The sequence below is a fragment of the Echiichthys vipera genome (assembly GCF_963691815.1).
Source record: "Echiichthys vipera genome assembly, chromosome: 1".
NCBI classification, from domain to species: Eukaryota; Metazoa; Chordata; class Actinopteri; order Perciformes; family Trachinidae; genus Echiichthys; species Echiichthys vipera.
Genome location: NC_139826.1, coordinates 17,334,667 through 17,359,808, shown reverse-complemented (window position 1 = coordinate 17,359,808; position 25,142 = coordinate 17,334,667). Strand labels below are relative to the sequence as shown.

The window sequence follows — 25,142 nt, the reverse complement described above, 5'->3', positions numbered from 1 at the left end:
ACTAAAGCCTGCCTCTCTCAACCGCTTAAGCACGGCACACTTGTACTCACACTGGTCAAACAAACTAGACCTTAGCTGTGAATCATGGTTGGGCACAGTACCAATGGTAAGTGTGAGTAGAACCGTAGTCCATGAGGGTTCAGGGTTGTAGTTGTATAGTTTAATCCATACAGTAGTTCCCATATGAGCCCTGCACTACGTTTGTGTATCCAGTATGAACTGAGGTATGAAGATGGTTTGTCCACAAGCTCAACAGCAAAACACAAAGTTATTGCATCCTATTCTATCAAAACACAATATCAGACCGGGTCCTTTTTCAATTTCCTTCTGACTCCGGCCCTCGACCAGCTCACACATCCATCTTCCAATACCTCATTTCATCACATGAGCACCTCCTCAGCTGGATCTTATCCCAGGAGATAATCATTATGTGAGGAAATGTTGCTGTACCAGTAAAGTGAAGGCCCTATCTGAACATTTCCTGATCAGATGTGTATTACCTCATTCATCCAGCATGGACTCTCAATGTGTAACTGTAGCCCATTTTCCTATCTAGCCTCAATTGATATTGCTTTCCTGATTTAAACTGGGAGGGTATTTGCCGCAATTGTTATTGTATTTTTTTTCTTCTCTTTCTTTTATCTGGACTTGTGCACAGGGCCGGAGGCAAAAGTCTTTGATACTGCAAACACATAGCAGGCTGAACTCTGGAAGGCCTTATCTGAGGAAAAACAAAGCAAATCTTTGTCTTCCAGAAGTACACAGTGGGAAGACTCTGCTTTGAGTTTAGCTCCCACTGTCACAAACAAACACCACCACATTGCTCGCTGTTAATTCTCTCCCATGAGAATGCTCGCACACATAGTCATGAGCTACAAAAATGCTCTGCTTTTGTCTTCTTTAAAATGATTTTTTTCCCTTTTTATGTTCTTGTCTTTGTGTATGGTATTGTCTTGAATACATATTTACAATGCAGCTGTTTTAGGGATGATTTTTGTCTTCTGCTCCAAGCAAGCTGATTGGCTGATGGTGTCTTTGTGCATCTGTACATCATATTTGTGTAAGCATGTTGGAGTATGTATATGTTCAGTTTTTAGTATAAAGACTAGGGGAATACAACAACATGGTACTTTCCCTACCTTGAAATGTGCGTTGCCCTCTGTCAGGGAGAAAATGGATGGGAGTGTCATTCAAATGAGCCAGTGCAAAGGGAATTATTGTTTTCTATTTATTATCTGTCAAAATGAGGTTTGTGATGTTAAGCTTGAGCTTTTTTAGAGAAAAAATACTCTACGCTTGATTCTGCCAGTACTGTCCTACAAAGACAGAGAGCTGTGACTAAAAGCAGGTTAGCCAAATAGAAACTGATGAACAGTAAACACAATGTTTTTTTAAGCAGATTATTTTACATTTTGATTTGGAAAAGTTTAAGGATGTAGGAAAAAAAACGCCAAACCTTTAGGGTGACTGACATGATGGTTACAGGGTCATCCCTATGTTCCCGGGTAACTGCGTCTCTTGATGTAAACTAACAAGATTGCAAAAGAATGAAAATGGATGTTTCATATGCAGTTTGAATAGTAAGAATCTGTTCAGCCACTGTAGATACAGTACCAGTCAAACGTTTGGTCAAGTGAATGAGAAAGTGTGCCCCAAACTTTTGACTAGTACTGTATCTGTGAATTTGAGGGTGTAGGTTTTAAGGAGTAGCCAATCAGTAGGCTGTAAACTGTAGGTGGGTGATTTCAACATACTGACCTGGAAACATGCAGTGAAAATGTGGGGAACATAGGACCTACTCTGCTAAGCTATTATTATATTTATATTTTATTTATTTTTAGTTTATTTTAACTGCTGTTTATCATTTGGCTAATTCCTCATTTATATGGGATAACACAACTGAATAATCATGTTATTAAAATAGATGTTTCAGGTACAAGAAACAGGTCAGGAAGAATAGTTACATTGAGCTGAAGCTATGCTACCAGCTAGCTTTACTTACTTACTTACTTAGTGCTATTTGCTTAGAAAATATACAATTCTGAGGCATATTGATATTTTATATTGTACAACAAAGTCAGATATTTGATGTAACTCAATTTGGCTCAAAAGTGTAGTTACTGCATTTTGGCTTTGTAGGTTAGAATAGCTTAGTATGTTTCTAATTTGAATTTTGTTTCAGTTTCAATCCTCACCATATTTCTTTGGCTGCAAATTTGTAGGGTGGTTTATATACATGTGTTCATCCACTCTGTATCCAGACAACCATTTTATTTTCATACCTCTTCTATATTTGGTGAGGCATTTTCATCACCATGCTCCACCCTGATTGGCGCTGCTCTTTTCAAAGTTGGGAGACCAGTAATTTGAGTGGCTGAGAGGATAATGATCACCACTCCCCCTGATTTATTTTTCACCTCCCTTTGGTGATAAATGCCAATGTGCATACATGTATGAAATAAAAATTAGCAAGTGTTCTTGGAAAGCCCTTATTCTCTGCTCCGGTCACTGTAATGGCCCTTTTTTAATGAATCCCTGTGATTCTCAGGTTTTATCAACCAGATGTCATCAAGTGACCTTTTCTCAGCTTGACTTGTAAACTTTAGTGATGTTTTGATTTGAATCTAAAATATTGTAAATAAATGTGACTTGCCTCTCTTACTCTAACATTCTACTTTAACTTAAGACAAGACTTCATTTGAAAAAAACAAAACATGGTGTTTTAAAGACGTGTGTTATCCCGTAACATGTGTAAATGCTGGATTAAATGCCTGTTTGTGTACCTGCAGGTCGACCATCCTTCAGCAGCAGTTTAATCGTGTTGGCCGGGTGGAGCATGGCTCAGTGGCTCTGCCAGGGGTGATCCGCTCTGGCTCCATTGGCACAGAGTCACTCAGCATGGGCACCATGCCATCTGCTCAACAGCAGATCACAATGGGTCAGATGCACCGTGGACACATGCCGCCGCTTGTAAGAACAGCAAAAATGGCTCTCAGTATGATGTTTGTGTAGTTTAATTCACTGGTTGAATCCTGTTAAAGGCCTATGGTACCCAAAAAAAGAGTTTGTTTTAGGTGGTACCTTTAGGTGTACCATCATCATTTTTTCCCCGTTCCTTGTGGCTAGTTCCTACACATGCTAACATTTAGATTCACAATGGGACAAGCATCTTCTCTCAGCATTGTTTTGTGAAAAATCCCTTTATGCTGCATTCTGTGAAAAATTAACCTGTTTGTTTATCTGTATGCATAGAGTTCAGCACAGCAGGCTCTGATGGGAACCATCAACACCAGTATGCAAGCTGTGCAGAAGGCCCAGATCGACCTAGGGGAGGTTGACAACCTGCCACCACTGGGACAGGACATGGTACTATACAGTGCACATACACATGCCTGCACATAATATTCAAATTCAATTCAAATTCAAAAAACTTTATTTGTCCCCGGAGGGCAATTCAGGGCACACAGAGCAGCAAGTAACGACAGTGCAACTATACAAAAACATTTTAACCTAACACAAGAATAAAGTGTAAGAGAAGAGTAAGTGTCAGGATGTTAGTGTGTTAGTACAGGTAGAATAAGTGTCAGGATGTTAGTGTGTTAGTACAGGTTAGATACGGAGAACATCGTCGGCGTGAGATGTAGAAAGACATGCGTGTATCAGATGTAAGCAGACATGTGAACGGGTGTATATGATGTAAACAATGTAAACATGCAGTAGACTGTTGAAACAGGTATAAACAGAACTGTAGTGCAGAAAAGATATAAGTGGACAGTGATCGGATTCAGATGAGGTCAGACATGATACATGTGTGTAATGAGCAGACGTAAACAGAACTATAGTGCAGTAATAGAGTATAAATATAATATATAACTATAAGCTGAATAATAAAGTGATAGTGGTGCATGGCAGCAGTCCAAGTATATGCTGGCTCTGTGTAACAGATGAATATTGAAAATAAAGTGACCATAGTGCTGTGATGGATACAATATAAGGCCTGATAGACAGAATAAAGTGGAGTAGTGCATTAATACCATAATTTAAAATAACTAACAGAATCAAGTAGACCAGTAAGAACATAGTAACAGAATAAGTCCGGTGTGAACATAATAACAGAATTAATAAGCAAGCGGAGTAGTGCAACAGACCGGAGTAACATTATAAACAGAATAAAATGAGTGGCGTAGTGCAACAGACCGGACTAACATTATAAACAGAATAAATAAGTGGCGTAGTGCAACAGTGCACATACACATGCCTGCACATAATATGAATACACCACTTTCAATTCATGCTCAAAAAAATCCTAGTAGCATTAAGTGATGAATAATAGGGTCTACAGACACATGGGGTACGTACATGGACATGCAGCGTATGTAAGCGGGGCACAGCAGGTTTGTTTTTTTCAAGTGGTTGCTGCCAGCTTCATTGTGTGCATATTGAGTTTTGCTAAGTGTTAATACAGTTGGTTGTACACAGTTTAAAAGCAGAGGCTGAAATAATTAACTGATTTGTTTTAACTACTGGATCATGGATACACATTGATTTGGTCAATTTAATGAGAAATGTAAACAGCCACAAGGTTGCTCTGCTTCCTCACATTGCCTCTGGTACAATGAGGTATTTATTACGGTTCTATTTAGTTTACCGATATGGCGGCCGATATAGTGAATATTTGAGTTGAAATCAAAATACATCTTGTCTATTTGTATGCAAATATGCAAATATGACTCAGACTATGTTGTACAGTATATTGTTTATACAATCAACTACATTGTCAACCAATTTTGGAAAGAGAGAAAGAAAGACAAATAAAATAAATAACTTAATAAAGATCAGAACTGTATGTTCACTATCATTCAATTGCTGACCACGTTCTGCTGGACAACCTACGTAGTGACATCATTCCTAAATCACCCCAAGCATCATTTTCTCCATTATATGTTCTGTTAAAATGTATCACATACTGTATACGCCGATACAGATGTCTGTGATATTGTCCTATAACTCTAACCCTAATCTTAACCAGATATATTGGTCTAGCTCTAGTTTTTACTTGTTGGAGGGCCCCATATTGTAGCTGCACATAGAGAGAAAAAAAAATAGACAAGCTGTGTACAACTCAACTGTGATTTCGGCCATGACAGCCATGTTTAAGTGCATTCAGTACATGCAAAGTAATGCCTCTTGGCGGGATCTCCCTCTGTGTACCTAGGCATCCAAGGTGTGGATCCAGAACAAGATGGACGAGTCAAAACACGAGATCCACTCCCAGGTCGACGCCATCACTGCAGGAACAGCCTCTGTTGTCAACCTCACAGCTGGTCAGTGGCACTGGCATGACTCAGCACATTATGTTCTGTTTGTCTGCTACCAAGGCTCAGAGTTACTGCAATCCACTGGAAATTAAATAATCAATGTCTGGACAGTAGAGCAAGGCTACATCATGTATTGTTGCATAGCCTGTGTCTGATTTATTATATGCCTTATAGAAAAACTTAATGAAACCAGCAAAAGTGTTTTACATGTCCATTTTTGGGGTGCTGTTTAAATTATCTTGCCAGTTTGTGACTTTAAGACAAAACCTCTCCATCCGTCTGGTATTTGTTAACATCATTGTAGATCTTGTATAAAGTTATAAAGTGTAATAGTTCCCCCATATCCTGCTGTGGTTAGGTGAATATGTGCTGCTGAAGGTGTCTATTGGCTCTGTGCCATTCTTAACCATTCCAAGTTAAAGCGATAACAATTTCTGTCCTTTTTCCTGCCATTTACAAGAGAGCAGATGCATTTTTCTTGGAATTGGATCATTTTTGTTTAATTCACTTCTCGAGGACTCGATTCATCTGATGGCACTTATTATTCTGTCCCCTCTCCCCGTACTCAGGCGACCCAACTGACACAGACTACACTGCCGTGGGCTGCGCCATCACAACCATCTCCTCCAACCTGACTGAAATGTCAAAGGGTGTGAAGCTGCTGGCTGCTCTGATGGAGGACGATGTGGGTGGAGGTACTGACCTGATGAGGGCTGCCAGGACACTAGCAGGTGCCGTGTCTGACCTGCTGAAGGCTGTGGAGCCGGCTTCTGGAGAGGTGAGTAAAGATTGTTACCATGTCTTGTCAAAACACCGTTTAGTGAAATTTAGTTTGTTATCTATATGTTCTATACTATTCCTTCTCTTTATTCCATACCAGCTGTTTACAAATTTCTTCCCCTCCCTCCCTCTGTTGATAAATGTGATACATTTTCATGTTGAAGTCCAACATGGCAAATAAAATCTGAAGGATATAATGAGAGATATTAGTGTAGATGTGAAAGAAAGAAAAAAATGCACACCATTGAGCCAAAACCAAATGGGGAAGTAGGGGAGGGCACATAGAGACATAAAGAGACAGAAAATGGAGAATAATGTGTGAAAGTGAAGCTTGACTCAGGATTTGAGCCCATACAACACAAACACACTTTTCACCATTGTGTTAGTTGACATGACTGCCTAAAAAGTAATCGGCGTGAATCACAGAGCAGCTCTACTCTGAGACAATGTCTCATCTCTAAATAATGCAGTGTTTCTCCAAACCACAGCTAACTATATTAACATACTCTGCGGCTGGTCTGCTTCAGCTAACTAAACTGTCCAGGTCGGCCTTAATGAAGACCTCAGACTGAGGCTACAGGCTTGATGGCAAGAAGTTTGTGCTTTTACAGGAACAGAACTTCCTTTAAAGACCCTGTAAAGGACACTTTGTTCTAATGTAGTCTCTCTCTCCTGGGTTTGCAGGACTGTAATGTTCTCACTGAGGTCTATTTAGAGTTTGTTGTTGTGGAAGTATCATTCAGAAGTTAATGTACTGTACAGTTGTTGGCTGGTAATCTGCATAATGCACAAGCCACATACACTTTGGAAAGATAACTTGAAGCCCGTAGGCTAGTTAACTTTGTCTTAGTGTTGCAATATGATCTATCACTCTGTGTTTGAATAACTAACAATGTGTCAATGTGCAGCATGCAATACTTAAATGGCACTGGTGTTGTTTTAGATGCAGCATACAGCATCCAAAGGAAGTTTCACATCCTGATGACGTTCTGTGTGTGTGTATGTGTGTGTACGTGTATGTGTGCGCAGCCTAGACAGACTGTGCTGACAGCAGCAGGCAGCATCGGCCAGGCCAGTGGAGACCTTCTGCGCCAGATTGGAGAGAGCGAGACAGACGAAAGGTTCCAGGTAAAGCTGCTCCCTGTCCATTTATCATCATCATCACCAAACTGTGTTTAACATTCAGTCAGTCCTCAGGAACTCAGTTAATCAAAACCACATTGTAACCAGGGGAATATGGAGGAAATATTTTCATATAAGTGTTATTGTTTGAACTGAATGCTTTTCTAGCTGTCAAGCTTGTGTTTTCCTTTCATGTAGCTCATACTTGGCTCAAATGTTTGCCGAGGCTATACATAGATCAAATCAGCAGAACTTTTCTTACAGCCAGCCTGTCGCCATGTACTGGAATGTCAGTAACGATGAGTTGTGCAGCGTTTTTTTTTATTGTATTAGATTGTTTATGTTGCCCTTTTAATGAGATTTATATAGTAAAGTATATAATGTACAATAAGCAAACACTATTGTTTTTTTTGTTAAACATTAAATGAGATGGCAGTTAGATTTCTTATTCCGGTGAAATGTTTCTTAGTCCCCCCATCTTTAGCCTCGCGAGACCATCCTGATCTTGCAAGCTCAATTGTATTTTACTCTGAGATCAGAGCAAATGTGAATTATAATCCATCTGGTGGAGTCAGGTTTTCCAACATTCTCATTTTAAGTGCAATCACACATAACTGTTGTTTCTAAGACACAGAGCTATAATAATTATTTCTCTAACCTTTGCCTGCACTATCCAAATGCCAGCGCCCCGATACTGTGAGGCTGTGCAGGTACATGATGTTACTGATGAGATAGTTTGTGTTCTGTTTATTTATTCTTTTTTTTTTTTTTATCTTTGTCTCCCATTGTCATAGGACATCTTGATGAATCTTGCCAAAGCAGTGGCCAACGCTGCGGCCATGTTGGTGCTGAAGGCCAAGAACGTGGCCCAGGTTGCAGAGGACACCGTGCTTCAGAACCGGGTCATCGCTGCTGCCACCCAGTGCGCCTTGTCCACCTCTCAGCTTGTGGCATGTGCCAAGGTACGAGAATATTGTTGCTCTGAATAACTGGCATCATATCAGTATTTGTATAATATGGGCTCAATTTCCCAAAAGTAAATTCAGTGGATATTATGCAAATGCTTGGTGTAATATTTTCTCATCTATTGTGTCAGATCTGTTTCGGATCACAATATCACACTTGCACAACGGTCTAAAAATGTCACTTTGGAACGCTTTTGCTAAATCTATTTGGTTGAGTACATGACATCCAATCCCCATTCGCCGCTTCATCTTCTCTCATAAGTAGACCATGCAGTGAGGTTTGGTAAATAGAGCTTCATCAAAAAGTAAAATAACCACCAATTTATCTGCAGCTAAACAAAAGAAAAAATGGAAAGTGAATATTATCAGGATGCACCAAGGCACTGCTAAATACCCTGTGCCTGCATCTTTGTGCACATAGTTAATTGTATAACCCACATGCTTCTAATTAGTTTAAATGCCCTCCTGGCTCCCAATCAAAATAGTTGCATTTACTAAACAAATCCTCACCTCCCTTAATGGCAATGTGATGACAACCATCTGCTGAATCCCTATAAATTCAAATACATTTTTTTCCCTGCCCTTTTTTTAATGTTTCCTCTGTTCTCTGTGAAATTTGATTTAATGATGTAAATACTGTGAGAGCAGTGGGTTTACTCCAGTTCTTGTTTGGAGATAATTTGGGCATTATTTATCATTCTTTTACTTTTCTTTTTTACCTTTTAGATTGTTCACATATTGATAACTTTTGCATGATAGGATGCCAATATATCCTTGTTTTCACACTGCAGATGGTAGATATATCCTTTATGGCATTTCCTGCTTAACCATTATTATTTTTTTCTTACACTTTAATCTTGTTGCTGTAGGTGGTGAGTCCCACCATCAGTTCACCCGTCTGCCAGGAGCAGTTAATCGAAGCTGGAAAGCTGGTGGATCGCTCAGTGGAGAGCTGTGTCCAGGCCTGCCTCTCAGCCACAGAAGATGGCGAGCTCCTCAAACAGGTTTGCTTGATTAATGTATAGACCAGCTGTGTACTGAACTCTTACCATTCCATATCTAATTTTTGATAGATAACAAGACATATCACAAGTTTGCTCATTAGACTACTAATGAGCACCAAATGAGTTGACGGTTTTCCTAGAATTCTGAATCTCAAGCTATTTTTTTTTCTTTTCATTTAAACCACACTAGACATTTTCTATTTAGGGTATTCAGTTTGTGTTCTCACACCTGGCTTAAGAAGCAATTAAGGTAACGAGTCAGTGTGCTTCTCCTCAGCCTGATGGAATAAGAAACAGGGAATAATGCAGCTTAAGACACACAGCACTAATGTTAATGATGTGCATCTCCTTTTTTGAAGGTGAGCGCAGCAGCCAGTGTGGTGAGTCAGGCTCTGGGAGATCTACTGCAGCACGTCCGTCAGTACACCTCGAGGGGAGAGCCTATTGGGCGCTATGACCAGGCCACAGACACCATCATGACCGTCACTGAGAGTATCTTCAGCTCGATGGGAGACGCCGGTGAGTCCAAAAAACGATCTTACTCAGAGATGAAAAGCTTAGAAAACTTAGTAATTATGATGTGTGCATCCACACCCAGCTATGTGTGTGCATCCACACCCAGCTATGTTGGAGACTTTTTTCCAATATTGTAAATGTTAAAAAAATACAGAAAAAGCTAACATGCTGACATTAATGCAGTTTTGATTATGATGAGGTAATTATGAATGACACTTAAGTTAAGGACAATGTTCATTCATTCCCCTTAAATTGACTTTTTTTAAATCATTTAAAAAGTAATCACGGTTTAAGCTGTCATTAGCAGGGAAGTACAGCCTACAGACCGTTACTTTCAACGAGGTTTTAGTTTTTATTAGCCATGCTAGCAGCACAGCTCCAGGAAGGCAATGTCTGTCAGTCTATCACTTTAGTCCAATCCATTTTATGGATTGCTGTGACCTAATGCCTTTGAGCCTCTGACTTTTTCTCACTACCACAAGGCTGACATCTTCAGTTAAGAGTAAAATGTCTCAAAAAATTATTTGGTTGAAGTGCCATGAAATTTGGTACAGATAATCATCTCCCCCTTGGGATGAATTATTGCGTTAAGGACGTTTCTGGTTTTTGGCAATGAGGCACCCTACCTACGTTGGGGTTTAAACCCCAGCTAATAACAGCACACCGGGTGAAAAGCTCTTTGATGCCAAACCACCGCTTGGTCACGCCCCTCCCACTCAGCATTTCATACTGACACAAAGGGAACAAGGCAGTATGTCTATTTTAACTAACACACAAACACACAAAAAGAAATCATTTGCATTTATTTATAATGCAGCACCTTCCAGCAAGGTTGTGCGGAGTTGTGTGTGTTTATTTGTGCTTTAATCATAAGCTCAATGAAACAATCACAAAATGCAGCTTTTTGCTGGGACTTACTACTATTTTTCTCACTTAGCGGCGCCCGCTCATCTCTCACTCTCTAGCTCACTCAACCATCGCTGCTCACTCAACCACCACTCTCTCTTGCACGCCGTTGAGCCGGGGAGAGAGAAAGAAAACAATGCTCTTGACTTTGACCTTCGACCTTAATTTGACCTTTCTGTTTTCTGGTTGGTGCTTCATCCCATCTTTTCCTCAGCGAGACTGGCATGATGATGGGTTTGAATGGTCGGCTGTCAACCCTGGTGAAGCCACAGAGAAAAGCTGACAGTGATTTGCAAGTCTGACATCAGAGAAAGACAGATGGATAGAAAGAGATTCACAGAGAATGTCCTGGGCCAGTGCTCAGCTTAGCTGAATTGATCGACAGACAAGTAGAATTGCTGTTTGCTCTGAAAAGGCCTAAATACACATGGCTGGTTGGAGAATATCACCTTTGAACCGGTGTCAGATATGTCAGGTTATGTCACACCTAGAGAAAAAGCAGAGTGAATCCTTTTCGAAGTGGAGTGTTGGCAGATCAGCTTATGCTTTGATATGAATTATTGCCAAACAGCTTGTGTGGTGTGTCAGGTCTGCTTTGACACTTTGTCTTTTCTCATTAGTCTGATTCTAAGAATATTCTCGGGTGAATCCAAGAAACCAGAGCTGGTGGAACAGTTGCATCTAACTGTGTCTTCACAAGTCACCCACAGATGCTAAAACATTATGCACATCTGATCAGGGAGAGCATTACAACTGTGCAAGAGATTCAACCACACTGAGCTGGTTTGTTTCTTTCGTATCTTGTTTTCTCCCATCAGGTGCTTTTTTTTATGATACTGATGTTGAACTTTTCTGTTTAAAATCTATCGTTTGCAAAAGTCACAATATACATCGTATAATAAATTACTATCAATTTGTTGACATATGTATCTTCTCCACTTTGATTTGCCAACATTGCATCCTTATCCCAAATATGTTTTCTTTTTTTGTGCAAATTGTTCATGGCAATAAACTCGGGAGCATTTTCAGCAAAAGGATAGAGCAGTTAAATGAAAATATTACTGTGTTAACACGCTCACTCTCTTAAAAGTATGACTCATCCATTAATCAAATTTTTCTCATATCTCTCTCTCTCTCTCTCTCTCTGTCTCTCTCTCTCTCTCTCTCCTCTTCCCCTGTTTCTCCATCACCTCTGTTTTCAGGAGAGATGGTTCGTCAGGCTCGGGTGTTAGCTCAGGCCACCTCAGACCTGGTGAATGCCATGAGGTCTGATGCTGAGGCAGAGGTGGACGTTGACAATTCTAAGAAGTTGCTGGCGGCGGCTAAATTGCTGGCTGATGCCACCGCAAGGATGGTGGAGGCAGCAAAGGTAAGCAGTGTGTGAGACAGAAAGCATATCATATTAGCTGTGCTTATTTTCTTGTTATTTTGCATTTACAGTAATACTCACCTTTTGTCAACAAAGTTTACTGAACTGTGTGTGTGTGTGATGACAGTTTGGGAAGTGATTCTGCTTAGTCTTGATGGTTATTCTATCATATAAAAATGCGGACATTTGGAAAGGCCTTGGTAACTGATTGATTTAGCTTGTGCAGTTTAGTTTTTGGACTGTATATTTTTCAGCTAACAGAGATTATGCTCGTTTTTTGTTTTTTTTAAAGGCCATGTCAGGTAATGTAATGTAATGTAGACAAGACCCACTTCAGAAAATCCAAACTATCCCTTTCGTGGCACAGGTCTTCAGTAGCAAGCACAATCAAATCTCTGTGTAGCTGCGTGTGAAGCTACAGAGTTCCCATTTCATTAACCTAATAGCAGCAGGCTTAGCTTTCTCTCCGACAGCAGGGACATGGAGGTGCCGATTGGTATTGGTTTCCACTGAACCCCGTTAACTTGCACTGCTGGATACATAAACAGGAAAAATAAAAAGAGCTGCTTGCTAATATGACTAAACACCATCTCTTGACATTTAGCCCTCGACAAAGAAGTGATGAAGATGAGCTGCAGCCGAGTTTGAGTGCAGTGATTTTAAATCTGCTTCATTTTCAAAGATCTGTCTACACTGATTGGAAGATGACTTAACTTAACTTGTATGCGCTCATGGCAAACGGTGTGGGTGTGTCTGCCGCGTGTGATGTGATTAGTGCCAATTAGTGGTAAGATTGTAGAAAGCCAGGGGTTATTATGAACAAATGATTCAGCCTTTATTTTGTCTTTCCTGCCTGTATCACAGCTGTTTTCCCATCCTGCTCAACGGTCTTGTATTTGCTGATGCATGTCTGTCTGTGTGTGTGCTTGTTTGTGTGTGTGTTCTCAGGGTGCTGCGGCATACCCAGAGAATGAGGACCAGCAGCAAAGACTGAGGGAGGCGGCAGAAGGGCTGCGTGTGGCCACCAACGCTGCTGCTCAGAATGCCATTAAGAAGAAACTGATAAACAGACTGGAGGTCAGTGATGCCGGCTTAACCGTGACCACACTTTGTCCTGAGGGAAATGGCTACTCCTGGAGGAGGAATCTGAAAATATTCAGATAAAACATGAATTTAACACCAAAGCCACTCCTAAACGTCAACATCTCTAAAGCGCCAGATATCAGGATACCCTATCACCATCTGTTAGTACAACTGGAGGCATCAATTGGCACCAGTATTACAGTAGCTGTGGATTTCAGCAGCATGTGTTTCACCATCAAATGTGCAGGTTTTTAGACCGATTTAGGTTTGTTGTTGATCTTTTGAAATGGTCCTAAATTGGGAAAAAGAGTAATTTATTATCAAAATGATAGATGACCAAAAGTGGCACATTTGCCTTAGGGTTAATTGACTCAGGATTTATGAATTTCACAGTATCTGTTGCACGCTTTACATGTTACTTCATGATTGTTGGTTGCAGCAATATTAGGATATTTGGTACCTACAATAATTATATAACCCAAAATAATATTAGTTATGTATAAACATGGTGTAAGACCCTAAATTGAACTTTAAAATGTACAGGCCAAAGTTTAATATATGCTGTGTTTACACTCAAATGCAACACAATTTGCTTATTCATGCAGCCTACATTGACGGAGATGCTTTCAGCTTATCGTTTTGTAGAGAGAAATTTGGGGAAACACAAATCCATGTAGAAAAACATCAGGACAGTAATTGTGAGTCCTTTTTTTACTCCAGACTCAACAGAACTAGATTGAAAACCACAGATATGACCTTTAGATGTCTTTAAAATGGACACTCTAGGACTTAACTTAATACAGAGATGGACAGACATATTTTACATGTGGATGTTTTTATGGGTCTTTATATTCCTCAGAATGCAGCCAAGCAAGCTGCTGCTGCAGCCACACAGACCATCGCTGCTGCTCAAAATGCTGCCGCCTCCAACAAGAACACTGCTGCTCACCAGCAGCTAGTGCAGAGCTGTAAGGTGAGGATTCTGGCAGTCCTGACAGCAGGGTGCAATTTACTTCTTTTGTAAAGTATTTTTATTTCATATTCCTATTGACCTGGTTGTTTAAAGTCATTGAATTGTGTTCATACAAATTGCTTTCTTGGTGATTTATAGAATAGTATAAGATATTTTATTGTGAGACTGTGATGCCTCAGTTTTGACTGTATTTAAGCGTGTGCGTGTGCACGTGTGTGTGTGTGTGTATGTGTGTGTAGGCAGTGGCAGACCACATCCCACAACTCGTCCAGGGGGTGCGTGGCAGTCAGGCCAAACCAGAGGACCTCAGTGCACAACTAGCACTCATCATTGCCAGCCAGAACTTCTTACAGGTGCAGATCTCTCTCTCTCTCTCTCTCTCTCTCACACACACACACACACACACACACTCCTTTGCTGGAGGAGAGATTGTTCAGACTTTATGTCCACATACTCAAATTGAGTAACTTCAGTCCTACATTAGGAACCAGGCTGAACAAAGTATAAATAGTGTTTATGCCATGTGGGGATCCATTGAAAAATAGGCCTGTAACCTCTTTTTGGTGTTAGCATGTAGTTAAAGAAGCAGTGCTGTGGTGGGATTCTGTGTTTAATGCCTCAGTTCCACTTTTAGAGCTGATAGAGAGGTGTGGGTTCTCCACAAAGAGAACAAACATAGTTTAGCATTTGTTCCTTGTTTCCGGGAGCAACATTTCGTTTTCTATTAAGTTTTTTTAATGCTCTGAAGGTAAATATAATTTTTATGGAACAATATTTTACATTCAAAGTATTTTTATTCCAGCCGTGGTCATGGCACCTCTGAAGGGATTTTCTTTATATTTGGCACAAATGTCCACTTGGACTCAAGGATAAACTGATTAGATTTTGGAGGTCAAAGGTCAAGGCCACTGTGACCTCTGGCCGGTCCCATTCTCCTGAATGTGTTGTATCAGCAACACCTTTGGCACAAATCAAGGAGGAACTAATTGGAGGTCAAAGGTCAAGGTAACTGTAATTCTCATAAAACACCAATTCCTGCGCACATTATAACAAAATTTCACACAGATGTGTAATAGGATAAAAAATAAGAAGGTGATTACATTTTATATCCAAAAGGTCAACTTCACGGTGACATCATAATGTTTCTGGCCATTATTCAACATCATAACTCAGGAACGTTTGGTCGGATACTGAATTGGTGACACTAATCTTAAAAACTGCAGTGATTGTATAGATCACCTGAGCTGCTGGGTTGAAGGTGTGGGCCAAGCATCATCAATGTGTTGCCAAAAAAATACACTGAAATCTGGACAGTTGGGATGTAAACTGCAACTTGAGTGGTTGGCGGATACACACAACCGCAAGGCGCTAATTCTATTTTTTTCTTTTTCACTCTGTAGCCTGGTAGTAAGATGGTGACCTCGGCGAAGTCTTCTGTTCCCACGGTGACGGATCAGGCTGCAGCTATGCAACTGGGTCAGTGTGCCAAGAACCTGGCCACCTGCCTGGCTGAGCTGAGGACGTCTGCACAGAAGGTAGAGCGCAGACACACCGAGGCAGTCGCACATTTTACATGCAGATACATGCAAAAACACTCACATAATTCCACAAAGGTCTGCATGGTTAAAAACCATGGCGGTGGCAAAATAAAAAATGCCAGTCAGAATGTAATTTTCTTAACTATATAGTCCACATCCAATGCACTGAAGTGTAAACTGCTGTAGTAGAGGCTTTTAAATTGAACATCAGCAAGTCTCATCAAGTCATATCAGTTGACCTGTGACAACAGTTTGATGCACTCAAACTGACAGATCACTACTTGTAAGTTCAAAACACAAGTAATAACCCTTATAACTCTGAGAGCTGTGAGTGACAGCATACTTCCTTTAATTTTCTAGGCTCATGAAGCATGTGGCCCCATGGAGATCGACTCTGCACTGACTACCATCCAGACCCTGAGAAGTGAGCTGCAGGATGCCATGCTGGCTGCTGTTAACGCCCAACTAAAACCACTACCAGGAGAATCAGTAAGACCTTTGTTTTTTTTTTAGACTCTTATGATTGACGTCTGATTCCAGACCCAACATGAAAAATGTCTAATCAAGTTGTACAAAGGATATTGACCACCAGCAACTCATGCCTGAAGCAGGGACTAATGGGTTTACGGCCGAGTTATCAAGCTGCTGTGTTATTTTCCCCCCTTTCCTTCTGTTTTAGTTGGAAAAGTGTGCTCAGGATCTGGGCAGCACCTCAAAGTCAGTGGGATCCTCTATGGCTCAGCTTCTCACCTGTGCTGCACAAGGAAATGAACACTACACAGGTTGGTACTGCTTACACACAGACTTTCTTCAAAAATGCCTTAATTTCTACCAGGGAGTTGCAGTCATGTAATCGCCTGATCAAACTGAACTGAACCAAACTGCTTGGTGGGAACTAGGCTTTACTCATAAACATGCACAATGCCATTATGATCCTTGATTAATAGAAGGTCCTGGATCTTATACTTATATGGACTAAATGTTCAGTCACTGCCACAAACTTTATTTTCTAAATGTATATTCATCGTAGCTGTAGTTAGGGTCTTCGTTATATTTGAGCTACTCGAGATGTGATTGAATAATCCAAACCAGTTACACAGTCAGTTCATATTTAAGCCCTGATCTCACATAGGCAGCTTTGTATGATGCAGCAGGTTAAGGCACTTTTTTAAGATACTGGCTTTAGGTATTATTGTTCTCTACTGTTGTAAAAATGGGTTTTCCAAAGACTTTTCATTACCTTTTATAGTGGCCTTTGTTGAAATACAGCTCATGGTTTTCCAGAACCTTAAGAGAAATGCTCTTATCTTACTTTCCTTCAGTAATCTTGTTAACTGCTACATATAATACGGCTCCATTCTATTAGTTTTACCCCGTATAACTGATGAAAATGAGATGTCAAGGTTCTTGACTGCAAGGCTGTTTCTGTTGCAACACATTTGTCAGGTCGAAGGAAACACTGTCTATGCAAAAAGGATGTCCTTCTTTAGGATTTTAATATTAGAACATTATACTGACATTATCTCGTCATGATCGAGATATTTTCCTTATTTTAGTTGTTGTCTGCTTCATCTGTACCTTCTGTTACCGCTCTGTGTGTGCGTGTGTGCGTGTGCGTGTGTGTGTGTGTGTGTGTGTGCGTGTGTGTGTGTGTGTGTGTGTGTGTGTGTGTGTGTGTGTGTGTGTGTGTGTGTGTGTGTGTGTGTGTGTGTGTGTGTGTGTGTGTGTGTGTGTGTGTGTGTGTGTGTGTGTGTGTGTGTGTGTGTGTGTGTGTGTGTGTGTGTGTGTGTGTGTGTGTGTGTGTGTGTGTGTGTGTGTGTGTGTAATACTGATAGATAATCTTCATGCAGGGTATCTTCTTCCGTAGCATCTAGGTCTTTATCAGCTGTTTTAATAATATGCTTTGTATTTGTGTGTGTGTGTGCGTAGGAATAGCAGCCAGGGAGACAGCTCAGGCCCTGAGAACACTGGCCCAGGCGGCCCGCGGCGTGGCTTCCTCCACCACAGACCCCAAGGCCGCTGCTGCCATGCTGGACTCAGCCCGGGACGTTATGGAGGGCTCTGCGCTTCTCATTCACGAGGCCAAGCAGGCTCTGATTTCCCCAGGAGATGCTGAAAGTCAACAGAGGCTGGCACAGGTGAGATGGTTTAGGATCGCTCAGGGGTATGGGGTATTCTGCATGTAGTAATATTTTTCTCACCACATGCAGCGTTTCACCGATGTTTATTATTTAGTAAAATTTTTAATTCATTACTATTCTTTTATTTTAACCGGAAACTCTCGGATGAGTCTGAATTTGGACTAACACTCAAAGTTTATTAATGCTAAACATTCCATAGAACTTACTGAATTGTCTGTTTAACATGGAAATAATGCAACTTTTTTTTAGGTGGCTAAAGAGAATCAGTTTATTTGTAAGAGCTTAAACATGCAGCCACGTCAGCTTAAAAGGAAAGTCAGTTCTTTTGGCCAACAGCGCTCAATGTATTTTGTTAAATATTTTCTTATGGACAGAATGTAAGCCAGATGAATGTCTACATCTGCTTAGGGGTACATGAAAGTGAACACCTGTCAAACATAGCAAGGGACTCTCTCATAATAAACCTGGTGGCACATTAATAGGCAAGTACCTTCATTATTTATGTTTTGCCCTCCCATTATTTTCACCACAAAATTATATTTTTGAAAAAGCCTGTGCTGCTGTTCCTGTCTCACTAAAGTCCCTTTCATGTTCTTATGTTTGTGGTTTAGTTTTGTCCTCTGTTATGTGACAACCCAGACTAGCTGATATTCACAAAACAAAAACATTGCTAAATTTGGATATTGATTGTTCTTGCGAGACAGCCTTGCTCATCGAGCATTTTAAATTTCAATTTTCTAGCTCAGCCTGGCTGCTGTGTACAGATAGCAGCCTCTAACCCAGTGTCCTGTGAACATGCTGTGTGTTCCAGGTGGCCAAGGCTGTGTCTCATTCACTGAATAACTGTGTCAACTGTCTGCCGGGCCAGAAGGATGTGGACATGGCTCTCAAAAGCATCGGGGAGGCCAGCAAGAAGCTGCTGATTGAAACTGTGAGTTTGGTCTTGGCTCAAAAGACCTTTGCCAGCAAAATTAGCATGTGTGTCTTTAAATGCCGGGAACTGCACACTGTCAGGCTCCAATACAAATCATTTGTTAATTTGTGTTTATTTATTTATTTAGGCTAATGTGAAAAGTCATGACTGGCATTTCATTAGGCCTGTATTGCCTTTTGGCCCTTTACTCTTTATCAGAGATTTTTAAGACCATTCTTATAAGCTTGTTGCATGCTTCTATTTTTCGCTATATATAGTAACCTTTTCTTTATTTTCTACATATATTTATGCATATTTTTTCCTCTCACTTACATTGTTCTAACCTTTTAGTGGGGTGTTATAAAGATGCCCTCCCCCTCACAATTCATTTTGATCAAACTTAATTTGATTACATTTGTTCAGATATGTCTATAACTGACATTATGTGTGGTCCATATATTACATCTTTGTTTTCTATCCCATATAGAACCTTGTCTTATGATACTGAATGACCACCATGTTATTTAAGATTGTATCATATTCCTATAGTTATTCAATAGTGTTGAATATTGATGTCTACTGATCAGCAAGTAGCAATGATTTGTAATGGTTTGAGCTGGTTTCATTCTGTCTCTACAACAAATTTCAGTCATGGCTTTTCACATTTGCCCGAGGAAGAAGTAAATTAATAAAATGTCTTTACTGTAGCCTGACGGTGTGCAGACATTCTTTTGTTTCCTGCAGCTGAATACTTTTTATCTCGCACCTGATTATTTTGGCTGGAAGTGCGCACATTTGATCTCTCTTCTGGCTTTTAATGCTGCCTATCAGAAAGATCCTTGAGAAATATATCAAGCTTATCAAGCAACATACAAGTTAAAAGCAAAATCTGTTTGTTTTTTGTAGCTGTTTTCAAGGATACTGTGTAATTATGTCACTGCTAGACAGGACAATGTTTTATCATCAAGTACACACAGTCAGTGTCCTGACTTATTTTTATGTTTTGCTTTTTAAAAAAAATGAAGAAATTACTAAGTGATATATGTAACTGTTAAGTGACTGATTTAAAAAAAAATACAGCTAAATGTTGTTGTTGTTTATCGTGAACTCTGTTTCCTCCATTCAGATCCCTCCAGCCTCCAAGTCCTTTCAGGAGGCCCAGAGCGGGCTGAACCAAACGGCAGCAGAACTGAACCAGTCAGCAGGGGAGGTGGTCCATGCCTCCAGAGGCTCCAGCAGACAGCTGGCTGTGGCCTCTGGAAAGTTCAGCGAAGACTTTGATGAGTTCCTGGATGCTGGCATAGAGATGGCCGGCCACACCCAGGTTGGCCTTGTTTCCTTTCTTTTTTTTCATTCAATTAAGACAGCAGTGGAACTTTTCAATTATGCATATACCGTCAATGATAACCACTCGGACCTGCATGTGGACAAAATAGGATTTTAGATTTTTTGGAAAATATTTGCATACTGATGTGTGTGAGTTTGATGTTGTGTATCCTATTAGAAAAAAGACGACCAGGTGCAGGTGATTGGTAACCTGAAAAACATCTCCATGGCTTCCAGCAAGCTGCTTCTGGCAGCTAAGAGTCTCTCTGTAGACCCTGCAGCAGCAAATGCCAAGAACCTGTTAGCTGCTGCTGCAAGGTACCACAACTAGCCACATGCACATCGTTTTCTTATGCTTTTAATCTTTTATTTATAGTGAACAGTATATACAGTATTGTAGTCCCTGTTATAAATAGGCTTCGTTATTAACACACAAAAAGCTCCAGTTAAGGTGCTCACACATTATTTATTTTGATTTATTTATTTTCTGTTTGTTTGTTGTGTGGTTTTTTTCAGAGCAGTGACTGACAGCATTAACCAGCTGATCACGCTGTGTACACAACAGGCTCCTGGCCAGAATGAGTGTGACAACGCCCTGAGAGAGTTGGAGGTAAACAGAACTTTACGACCTTGTGATCAAACAGGGACAATCAGCAGTCGTTTCAACAGAGGGAGTTTTAATCTAGGTTTATTTACCATGGTCTATCTGAGTAGTACCCAAGGATATTTCTAATAGTTCTCTCAGCAAAATCAATAATCTTTACCTAACCATACTGCTCATTCATCTCCCAGGCTGTTAGAGGACTGCTGGATAATCCAAGCGAGCCGGTCAGTGACCTCTCCTACTTCGACTGCATTGAGAGTGTGATGGAGAACTCCAAGGTAGGCATGTGAATCAAACGGCCCAGTGATCAAACACCCATGCCCTCTTCACATACATAGCTTGGCGTCCTAAGCATTCCTCTCTTTGTTCCAGGTTCTGGGAGAGTCTATGGCAGGTATTTCTCAGAACTGCAAGACTGGAGATGTGCCCTCCTTCGGGGACTGTGTAGGATCAGCCTCAAAAGCCCTCTGTGGCCTCACTGAAGCTGCGGGACAGGTACAGAATTGTGAAGTAACAACTCTCACAGTACAGGGGCCATTCAATTGCCTTTTTATTGGTTGTAGCAATCCTGGTGCATGCTGATGCAGGGAGTTTGATTTTTTTTTTCTCCACAGGCCTCCTACCTGGTGGGTGTGTCTGATCCCAACAGTCAGGCGGGGCAACAGGGGTTGGTTGATCCCATCCAATTTGCCAAAGCCAACCAGGCAATCCAGATGGCCTGTCAGAATCTTGTAGACCCCGACAGCAGTCCCTCTCAGGTACATGCACTCTCTGTGCAGCAATCTTTCTAAAAAACCTGTCAGTCTGATCTTCATTACAGCAGGATTAGATGCTGGCATTATGACCACATGGGTATCTTAGCTTTTCTGCAGTATGATTTATTATTAGGCCAGAGTGTTGTGTGGCTGTGTATCAAACCTTACGAATTTTGAAATGGCTGAGATTATTGTACATGCAGATTTCTTCTCATGCTTTCCTCCTGCTTACATTATAGACACATTATTTTACAGTTTGCACGTTTAAATGAGGCCCACTTCTTGTGCTTAATGGAATAGTTAAAAAAGATAATTTAGTTATGTACATTATTTTCTTTGTTGAAGACCCACAGCCTAATTATATGCTCCCATGATACGTCCTGCTCTATATATCTAATACACCTGGTCTCAATCTTAGATACAATATTGGATTCTCATAGATACAATAAACAGGGTAATACATACATACTGTATTTAAATACTGTCGATCCATCATACAAGTACACATCAGTGCAGAAGATGCTCGAAGTACGTTGGTGGAAACTGTAACTTGTGATAACATGCCATGTCAACAGTCGCTTGGACTTCACACGGCTATGATTTTTTTGGCACTTTTCCAAGCCTTTTATTAGATAGGACAGTAAGGAAATGGGGTGAGAGAGAGAGGGCAGACATGCAGCAAAAGGCCGCAGGTCGGAGTCGAACCTGCAGCCGCTGCCTTGAGGCCCTTCAGCTTCTTTACATGGGCCACTGCTCTAACCACCCAGCCACCGGCCGCCCTCACATGGCTATGATTTATATAAAATCTCAGTTACTTTTTTGACAGGTGCTCTCTGCAGCCACCATTGTTGCTAAGCACACTTCAGCACTATGCAACGCCTGCCGTCTGGCTTCCTCCAGGACAACCAACCCAGTCGCCAAGAGGCACTTTGTCCAGTCTGCCAAGGAAGTGGCCAACAGCACTGCCAACTTGGTCAAAACCATCAAGGTAGGATGTCTTTGCCAGTCTTGTCCCCTGATTGGTTCGCAACAGTATAGATGTGGATTTAGCTTTGACAGTAATGTCCTTTGTGATTCATGTGGGAGGATAACGTCATATTTCATCTCTCTCACTGTCTAGGCGTTAGATGGGGATTTCTCGGACGACAACAGGAGCAAGTGTCGAGTCGCCACGGCTCCACTTATCGAGGCTGTTGAAAACCTGACAATATTTGCTTCCAACCCAGAGTTTGCCAGCATCCCAGCTCAAATCAGCAACGAGGTATGAATGTTTATAGTATTCATGCACAGCTATTACACACGCTATTACATTAATAGAAGTTTTATGTCAAATAATGCTGAAAAATTGTAATAAGAAAGAAATTAATTTGCATAGATTTCTGCATTCTCACTGAAGTTCACTTTGTTTTTGTTTAGGGCTTTGCTGCACAGGAGCCCATCCTCCAATCGGCACGCTCCATGCTCGACAGCTCCACCTACCTGCTCAAGACTGCACGCTCATTGGTTATCAACCCCAAAGACCCGCCTACCTGGTCTGTTCTGGCTGGTCACTCTCGCACCGTGTCCGACTCCATCAAGAGTCTCATCACAGCGATCCGGTTAGTGAGCGATGAGTTATTCTGAATGCTAAAGAAAGTGCAAACTTTATAGGTTTAGTTCAACATTTTGGGAATTTTTTAAGTAAGTACCGTAAACACGAAGTTACTGTCAAAAATCAGCACCTCTGACACACAATATATCTTCAGTTATGTGACCGACTATTTCCTGACCGGTTGAGTCTAGTTGTTGCTGCAACGTTGCCAAGCAACATTCACCATTTTGGTCCTTTACCTCTTCCTTACACCACTGTAGTGATGTAGTTGTTCTGGATGCATAACACAAAGTAGATTATGGGAGGTGAACTTCGTAATTAATTTTGATTCATTCAAGTTTTCATACAGTGCTCTATAAAATACCTGTGAGACTAATAAAGTGTCCTTGACAAAGGTTGCCCAAATGCTGTATCGTGGCGGGACAAATGGCTGTTCTTATACCTCTACAGCTTAAATTTTTAATCTCCTATTTCACACCTTTTGTACCTGACTTTAATCAGCAGAAAACTGATGCCCATGAGGAAGTAATTCCCAGTGTCTAACGCGCTGAATTTTAAAGTTCCTGCTCGGCTCAGAACATCTGCACGTTAGTATTCACACACAGCCGTCATAGAATCCTGGTGCCCTTATCACAGGCTTCCTTTTTTGAGACTGCAAATTAAGTACTGGGAGTTTTCTTATAGCATTTGGTGATACACTGTGGTGTCACACAACACAAATCGCAATAGACTTCATCCTGCAAAAGCCAACCTCACAACTTTATTAATCTCATTACACACGTAGATGATGTTTTATTTCAGTTTTACTTTCGGTGTGCTGCCATGCATGGAAATGGATGTTTAAACGTATTCTGCCCCTGTGGCCGCTTGCCCTGACCACTCAGAGGCTTCAAGCTAATTGGGCTGCCCGGCTTGATCTCCCTGTGTAGTGACGAGACCCCACAGGCCACATTTTAGCTGTGTGACCTGAGCAGCAAGGAGATAAGGGAGCCAATAGAAAAGTTGTTAAAGAGACATCCTGTCTGTATATTCATAAGTGTTGGCTATGTTAACACTTCTTTTCTCTCTTCCTGCCTTCCAATGTGTCTCTTTTTTCCTTGCTTTGTCACCCTCTTTGTCCTATTCTTCCCCCTATACATCATCCTTTAACTTCTCTCTTATTCCTGTTTCCAACCATTTTATTGCTTTCTGTTTTTCTTCTGTTCCTGTTCCCATTTTTATTCTCAGGGACAAGGCCCCAGGCCAGCGGGAGTGCGACTCGTCAATTGATAACATCAACAAATGTATCCGGGACATTGAGCAGGCCTCTCTGGCAGCAGTCAGCCAGAACTTAGCTAGCAGGGATGACATCTCACTGGAGGTAAGCAACCATCAGAAAAATAATGACATTTTCAACCGATAACCACCAGTATCTTTCTCTATTCGTTTGTCTGTGTCTGCTAGTTTACTCACTATAACTCACTTATTTTGCTTTTCCTTTCCTCTGCCAGTTTTCCAAGCAGATTGCTTTTTCTTCTTATTTCTAGTCCTGCTTTTTGTGTCTCTCAATAATTGTGTTCAATTATGGATCTATTATTGGTGGTTTTAATTAGGTTTCTGTCAGTTCTAGGTCACAAACAACTCATCAGACAGAAATCAGGGATTTAAAATGATTTAAAAAAAATAAAAAATAAAAAACACTAGTGGCTTGGGGCAAACATTTCCCTGTTTAGTTACTGCCTAGTGCTTTTTAGCAGATGTCTGATTTGAATGCACCTCTGTCTCAAACAAGACAAAAACTAATTTCCTCTCTTCAGGCGCTACAAGAACAGCTGACGTCCACTGTGCAAGAAATTGGCCACTTAATTGACCCCGTTTCCACCGCTGCCAGAGGCGAAGCTTCCCAACTAGGACACAAGGTATATGGGGAAGGGAGTTAATTACTTTACTTAAATACTGATTCTGTGGAGGGACACATTAATATTTTTTTAATGGGTATTACACATTTCATGTTTGCAGTAATGTTTATTATACATAGACAAAAATTGTTTTGTGATGACAGTATCGTGCAGTATCTCTATCAATAGCTTACCATACTATGATATATTTAATTTGATACATGTTCTAGTTTTCTGTTTCATAGGCAGTGCACTTTCTTAAACAAGTAGAGAAAAATGCTCATGTTTCTAAAATGATCATTGATTTGTGTTCAGTCACCACTCGCTGTTGTACGTAGCATTTGCTGTAGTTGAGAAATAG

General features: G+C 40.8%; 1 protein-coding gene across 2 annotated transcripts in view; it reads left to right on the top strand.

Moving 5' to 3' along the window:
- The window catches only part of LOC310945286 (talin-2), a 97,765-nt gene that overhangs the window by 57,196 nt on the left and 15,427 nt on the right, over nucleotides 1-25,142 (top strand). For both annotated transcript variants that reach the window (XM_083911330.1, XM_083911331.1), the window contains exons 14-41: nucleotides 2,790-2,970; nucleotides 3,253-3,366; nucleotides 5,216-5,324; nucleotides 5,888-6,096; nucleotides 7,128-7,226; nucleotides 8,015-8,182; nucleotides 9,055-9,189; nucleotides 9,549-9,708; nucleotides 11,814-11,980; nucleotides 12,929-13,057; nucleotides 13,923-14,036; nucleotides 14,276-14,389; nucleotides 15,437-15,571; nucleotides 15,935-16,063; nucleotides 16,254-16,356; nucleotides 17,504-17,712; nucleotides 18,527-18,646; nucleotides 19,755-19,952; nucleotides 20,133-20,272; nucleotides 20,471-20,564; nucleotides 20,747-20,836; nucleotides 20,931-21,053; nucleotides 21,173-21,316; nucleotides 22,140-22,301; nucleotides 22,434-22,574; nucleotides 22,730-22,911; nucleotides 24,132-24,264; nucleotides 24,701-24,802. In XM_083911330.1, the coding sequence (XP_083767456.1) occupies nucleotides 2,790-2,970; nucleotides 3,253-3,366; nucleotides 5,216-5,324; nucleotides 5,888-6,096; nucleotides 7,128-7,226; nucleotides 8,015-8,182; nucleotides 9,055-9,189; nucleotides 9,549-9,708; nucleotides 11,814-11,980; nucleotides 12,929-13,057; nucleotides 13,923-14,036; nucleotides 14,276-14,389; nucleotides 15,437-15,571; nucleotides 15,935-16,063; nucleotides 16,254-16,356; nucleotides 17,504-17,712; nucleotides 18,527-18,646; nucleotides 19,755-19,952; nucleotides 20,133-20,272; nucleotides 20,471-20,564; nucleotides 20,747-20,836; nucleotides 20,931-21,053; nucleotides 21,173-21,316; nucleotides 22,140-22,301; nucleotides 22,434-22,574; nucleotides 22,730-22,911; nucleotides 24,132-24,264; nucleotides 24,701-24,802 (3,904 nt within the window). The remainder of the gene's footprint in view (nucleotides 1-2,789; nucleotides 2,971-3,252; nucleotides 3,367-5,215; nucleotides 5,325-5,887; nucleotides 6,097-7,127; nucleotides 7,227-8,014; nucleotides 8,183-9,054; nucleotides 9,190-9,548; nucleotides 9,709-11,813; nucleotides 11,981-12,928; nucleotides 13,058-13,922; nucleotides 14,037-14,275; nucleotides 14,390-15,436; nucleotides 15,572-15,934; nucleotides 16,064-16,253; nucleotides 16,357-17,503; nucleotides 17,713-18,526; nucleotides 18,647-19,754; nucleotides 19,953-20,132; nucleotides 20,273-20,470; nucleotides 20,565-20,746; nucleotides 20,837-20,930; nucleotides 21,054-21,172; nucleotides 21,317-22,139; nucleotides 22,302-22,433; nucleotides 22,575-22,729; nucleotides 22,912-24,131; nucleotides 24,265-24,700; nucleotides 24,803-25,142) is intronic.